The following is a 6,594-nucleotide window of genomic DNA, read 5'->3' as shown; positions in this document are numbered from 1 at the left end:
TCCCCCCATGGTCCCCTCCCCACTCCTCCAGCCCCCCCCACCCCTTACTTATGGGCATGGAGCCCAGGTCCAGCTCCCTGCAGCGGTGAGCAGGGACCGCCCAAATCTCCAAATCAATTTGGAGGCTTCTGATTCGATTCAGACCTTTTTAATGGGTCTCCTGATTCTATTTGGGTTCGGAAATTTGGCCCCCCGAATCGGGCTGAATCTCCTCTGAATTGAATCAGCCACTGAAGCTTTGCACAGCCTTAGTAAACTACTCTGAGGCGCAGTGTCTACACGTGTTTAATCGTAGTTAATTACCCTCCTGTAAGATATTAGTGTCCTCAACAGTACTATCTTACAGTGGCATTAATTAGTTTACTGTGGTTTAATACTGTTGCATGTGTAGATGGTAATGCTTTACTCTGAAGCTAATTGGTTTACTATGCAGTTAAATGCATGTGTAGACATGGCCCCTATGTAAAAATTTGGAGTATTTTGTTCTATCTAAATAGTAGAGAAGAGGGAGGAAGAGGGCAGTGGTATATGAGAAAATTATTTATAGTGCCAGCGAAATAGGATTTGGTAATGAAGTGACTTCTTTGAGTTAAGAATAGAAAGAATTAAAAGCAAAGAAGTTTGATAGTGTGGATCTGCTACAGTCTGACCTAAGGGAAAATGAAAGTTAATTACTTCTGGGCAAGCATCTATGGTGCTCTTAACCACAGGGCATCAGATTCTTAGGAGGATTTCTGGTACCCATGTATCAGTTGGAAGATCTTGTTCTACAAATGGAAGAGAAGTAATTGAGGGAAACCTCATATCTGAGGAATTAAGAAATCAGAATCTGGTGAAATAGGAGGAAATATTATATGTGGAAAAAGCCTACAAAATTGAAAAGAAGCTGTAAGGCCCAACAGAGAGCAGTACTTCTTTGAGTATAAATGCAAGAAGCAGACAGTGTGACTTCATAATGGACTGCTGAAATCCAAGGCTAAAGATTTCTGCTATAAATGAAAAAGAGAGAAAAGTCTGTAAAAACAATGAATTAGTGAAGTCTAAAAGGAAAGAAAATGGAAAAAAAATTGAATTGATACTAGCTCAAATTAAAAGACATGAAGGGCTAGAAGTATAAAAGGAGCAATTGAACTGAAGAAATTGTAACTTCTCTCCATAGTAAAATAAAAGAAATACATGCTAGAGAGTGACTGTTAACCAAGTAATTCAAAATCATTAACTAGGTTATGTTTCTGTGGGTGAGTGCTCCTTAGTATAGAGAGCATTATACAATTTGAGGGGTTAGATAAAAGATCAGTGCCTCATATGCAGTGTTATGTTCCACTTAGCTTCAACTTTTTCTTGTTTTCATTCCATTTTAAGTTGTTTAATTAAGAAATCAAGGAGGGATCTGTTTGTAAGAGTGGGGATCTATTTTGGTGTGTGTCATTAGAGAAGAGAGGTGCTTACTTGTAATTGTTCTCTGAAGACATATGTCTTCAGTTCATTATTCATCTGTCTCTGGACCCTAAAGTTCTGTAGTTGCACCACTTTATTATTCAAATAAATGGGGCAGTGATGTGGGGAGAGGAACTATTTCACTTCCCAAAAAGCAAGTGGTGGTACTAGAAGCTGACATTTCATTTAAAGAGCCAGCACAAGAAGTCCCCTTTTTGAAATCAGCATTTTTAGAGCTTTTACATTTCTTTAACAAACATTTCCTACTGTGATCCTCCAGGAGCAGAGACCCCAAGAGTCATGACCTGTAGTGCTGGGTAATGTTAGGGAGCTTTACACAATGTTATTTCTCCCCTGGAAAAGCTTCAAACTATTTGAGAAATATTTTAATTCACTAAAGTATCCACATCATTCAGGATCCTATGTATACAAAGCTCACTTCTGTAATCAATATAGAGCACACCTGCATGAAAAATAGCCAGGCATCTATTTTGTGTCTCTTGCTTTGCTGTGGAATGGATAAAGAACCATTAAGCTCCTGCAGGTAAGAGTGTAAAAGGACTAGTGGCGTATGGAGTCCAACTACCTCTAAACCAGTTTCTATAGTATATTTTCTTCTAATGTTCTATAAATTTCTACGCCTTTTGTAGTGAAATTACATTGACTGGGAAAGTGCTCAAAATTCTTAATACAAGTCCCTGTCAGGAAGATGTCCATGACAACTTCAATTTCTGTTTTCTTGATTTCAGCTCCCTGCTACTGGCCTGTCCCTCGGGGAGTTCAGTCCTGACCCCATGAAGCCAGTTTGTCCCAGGGTCTTGCCATTGACTTCCATGGAGTCAGGATTTCGTTTCAGGAATCCCACACTTCAGAAATTCCTCTCCTCAGTGTTCTCAGGTCCCCTTTGCTATATCTTAATGAACTATATGTCTTCAGCTTTAGTTATTTCTAATTAATCAATCCCTGCAGCCCTTGAGGGTTTATGTTAATCTTAACTGAGCTCCTTTCAGTTAGCAAATACCATTCTGGTAACATGGTATCAGAGTTTGATGTAGTATTTCAGCTCGCCAGCATTCATCAGAAATCGGAAATGGTACTGTTCAGGTTATTGATCTATTTGGCTGATGGTTGTAGAAGACATCCAATTCATAATACTCACGTAATCCAGTAGTGTGAAAACGGTAAATTGTGTCCGGTTTGGGTATATGTGTTCTGTGACTTAGTCTGACAATTTTAACATGGTTTCTAACAAGTAGTTCTTTCTATATCCCGTGGTAATGCTGGAATGCAATAAAGTAGAAAACCTGGATAATAAAAGGGTAATTACATTTCTCCACCAGAAATACGTTTTTGTGACTTAAAATGTTTAATAGTCACATCCTGCTTATTACTGCCAAACTACAGGATGCCCTTCATATTATGGATATGTTACAACAGAAGTTATGTCTAAGGTTTTTCTGGGTTTTTTTCATACTTTGGGAAAGTCCCTAATCTCTCAAGTCCAGTTTTATAATCATGGGCCTTCTCAGTTTCTAACCCAATTTCTGGATGATTTTATTAGCTAGAAATATATTGATTTTCAAATGAAATGTTTTGAATTTGTTTTGGATTTTGATATCAAGTGATTCTGAGCACATGACATTCTAATGCAGTTTATCTTTTCAAATAGATTTGCCTCCTAATGCGTGTGACAACAGGACTTTGCTCATCAGTTAGAGCATACATTTCAGAGCAGTTGTTACCTAAAATATTATCATAAGGCATAAGAAAACACACGATTTAAGTTGCCTTTCATGAACATAATTAAGAATTAATAAGCCTGTACCAGTGGCTAGTCCTTGGAATTTCCACTGTTTTGCCTTTTGTGACCTGTGTTATTAAAAGTCCATTATTTTTACAGACTTTATTAAATTGGATCTTATTAAAGCATTCTATATTTGCATTTGGTCTTTCATAATTCATTATTATTATGACATTTACTTTTTACCATCAGATCTGAAAACATATCATAAGCTACCCTTTTCTCTTGAAAGAAATGCTAATTTCAAACAGTCCTCTAATGGAAGAGAAAAGCTTTATCAGTTTTTTCATTTATTCAAGATCGTGTTAAGAATACTAATGCTAGACTTCTGTATGCTAATATCTAAGAGCTTTTTTGGTCAAAAGCTTAGAATTATTGTTTTTAGACTACACTGCTAAGTAAGAAACTGGAGGGGGTACTACTCCGAAAGAAAATACAGTTCTAAAGTACAGATCTTGAATGTTATGACTGATGAAAACATTTTGCTAATCTTTCATTATTAACGTGACATTATTAACTAATCATCATTATGATTTTTATATGAGTAATAGCAATGTTATACTTCATTCACAGTACTATACCTAACTGGTTTCTCTTAATCCACTTTGTGAGAAGTTTTTTTTATTGTGGGAGTTTTTCCTTCCTTTGTATTGTTTGCAGCACAGTTTACTAGATGAGCAGAAAAATGGAATTTCTTCATCAAATAAGTCACTGTCTGCCAGTTAGAATGTATTGTAATGTCTCCCATGTGGTGCATCTCCTATTTGTAAGCATGCTTTTTGTGATTGAGTTTGGAGGGATAAAGTGCTCTACAACTGAACAGAGCAGCCTAGTTTTTAAGCAGTAAATTCTACTCAAGTAAATGGGCACATTTCACTATTTTTAAGGGAAGATAATGTGTATAATTTATTAACCAAACAGTTTCTTTAGGTTACACTGGGTTTTTAAAGGCACTGCAATGTACATTTATATTGTTTTTCTGTATTTTTAGGTTTCTGACAATGTGCACTAGACACTTCGGTAGCGTTGTGGCCCAAACAATTCGAACTCAGAAGACAGATCAGTTTCCACTTTTCCTTATTATTATGGGGAAACGATCATCTAATGAGGTGTTGAATGTAATACAAGGTATAGTTCTTGATTTATATTGAGGACATTTCTTATTTTGATACTGAAACTGGTAGAAGACATCTTTGCTATCAGCTCTTAGTTTCTATCTTTGCTCTTAGCTTCTTTTCAAAAAATAACTTGTGGTGACAGATTAATATGTTACAGAAATGAAAAGAGCCGTCTCACTAAATACATGTTTAATGAAACGAAATGTTTAAATAGTCCTGATTGTAATAACGATCATAGTTTAGGCTTGTTCTTTTAAAATGAATAACATAAATAATTTGAGTTAAGATGTCTAACATAGGAGCTAAGCTTCTAAACCTGTTACTGTTGTTTTCAAAAGTGCTGAACTGTCTTGGACCTCACCTGTAGTTTTAAGGATTGTTAAAACAATCGTAGGTCTCCTGCAGGGGTATTACGCAAAGGATGGCGCACAAGCTTTTGGGCACAAAGTGGCCTTCCTTAGGTCTGGGTCAGAAGTGGACATGGCAGTGGTTCTCAACCTTTTTAAACTCAAGGTACGCTCTGTAAATTTTGTGAATTGAGAGGCAACCCATTTTAAAACATAATTTATGCCAGTGCTTACCTCCTTGCAGGGGGCCAGGCAGGGGCCAGAGCCTACACTTGTCTGCTTATCTCCTCCACCTGGTTTATCTCCTCCCACCTCATGACATTTTTCAAAGGGTCTCACAGCACCCCAGGGTGCCCCAGCACCTTGGTTGAGAGTCACTGAGGTGCAGCCTAAGGTAGAACTCCAAGTCAACCTCATGGGGAAATGGAAGTGGTCACTTAAGAAGGAAAATGGGAAGTAAATCTTTGGGATAAAGAGAGTGTAACAGAGATAGACACAGACCAAGTAAAGAACAGTTGAAATAGCTATACAATTATGTAAAGGAATGAGACCATTAAAAAGGAGAATGGCCATTTTTTCCTTTACAAAATGGGGTTAAACAAAAGTAATTGTTCCACTTCATATACAGTATAGGCCAGAGGTTTTCAATCTTTTTTTGTAAGTGGACCCCCGGTGGTGTCCTTTTGAATAAATGTACCCGGGGGAGGGGGGCGTGGTGCAAGGCCAGATGGCGAACTGGGGGAGGACGGGGTGGTAAGTGGTGGCAGTGCGGCGCCTGTGCAGCTTGCAAAAGTACACCGCTGCTCTAGCCCTGGCCTGGCCCGGCCCTGCTCCCTTGAGGCAGTGGCGCTCCACCCCTGCCCCCCCGCATACCTCCTGGCACCTTTCAAAGTACCCCCAGGGATATGCATACCCCTGGTTGATGACCCCTGGAATAGGCTGTATCTGCTTCTTTCCCGCACCTGAAAATGGGCACCTTGTTCCTGCAGGCTTATCTAACATCCCTCCTGACTATATAGCTGGGCCAATGAGAAATAGTACCAAACAAATCCTGATTCTCAAGCTACTCAGGTCAGGAAGGTTTGTGAGATGGGACTCTTGGACTGTCTTCATAGAATCAATGAGTGGGAAGGGACCTAGACAGATCATCTAGTCCGACCCCCTGCCACGGGCAGAAAGGAGCACTGGGGGTAGAAGTCATAAGACCCCAGCCAGGTGCCTGTCCAGTCTCCTCTTGAAGATTTCCAGGGAAGGTGAGAGCACCACCTCTCTGGGAAGCCTGTTCCAGGCTCTGGCCACCCTTATAGTGAAGTAGTTCTTCCTAATATCTAACCTCAACCTATCCTCCCTCAGCTTGTGGCCATTGTTCCTGGTGACTGCAAGGGGGGCCCAGGTGAACAGATTTTCCCCGAGTCCCTGCTGCTGGCCCCTGATAAGGTTGTAGGCAGCCACAAGATCCTGCCTCAGTCTTCTCTTGCGGAGACTGAAGAGATTCAGGTCCCTCGGCCTCTCCTCATAGGGCTGGCCATGGAGGCCCCCAACCATACGAGTGGCCTCCTCTGGACCCTCTCCAGGTTCTCCACGTCCTTCTTGAAGTGCAGCACCCAGAACCGGACACAGGACTCCAGCTGCGGCCTGACCAGCGCCGCATAGAGGGGGAGCAAGACCTCTCTGGACCTGTTAGCGATGCCCCTGTTGATACAGGACAGGGTGCGGTTGGCTCTGCCTATTGGTTCGTCGCATTGGCGACTCATATTCATCCTGGAGTCAATCCTGAGTCCAAGATCTCTCTCTGCCTCTGTGCTGCCGAGAGGCTCAGCCCCTAACCTATAACCATAATGCTGGTTCCCTCTCCCCAGGTGCAGCACCCTGCACTTGTCCTTGTTGAACC

The 6,594-nt window shown here is 40.7% G+C and overlaps 1 protein-coding gene across 2 annotated transcripts in view; it reads left to right on the top strand.

Annotated features, from left to right (window-relative positions):
* The window catches only part of FAF1 (Fas associated factor 1), a 297,443-nt gene that overhangs the window by 237,076 nt on the left and 53,773 nt on the right, over positions 1-6,594 (top strand). For both annotated transcript variants that reach the window (XM_019531400.1, XM_019531401.1), the window contains exon 14: positions 4,230-4,366. In XM_019531400.1, the coding sequence (XP_019386945.1) occupies positions 4,230-4,366 (137 nt within the window). The remainder of the gene's footprint in view (positions 1-4,229; positions 4,367-6,594) is intronic.

Source organism: Crocodylus porosus, unplaced genomic scaffold (genome assembly GCF_001723895.1).
Source record: "Crocodylus porosus isolate Cpor-Errol unplaced genomic scaffold, CroPor_comp1, whole genome shotgun sequence".
Classification (NCBI taxonomy): domain Eukaryota; kingdom Metazoa; phylum Chordata; order Crocodylia; family Crocodylidae; genus Crocodylus; species Crocodylus porosus.
Note: the sequence above shows the minus strand (reverse complement) of the source record. Positions and strands in the feature narration are given on the sequence as shown.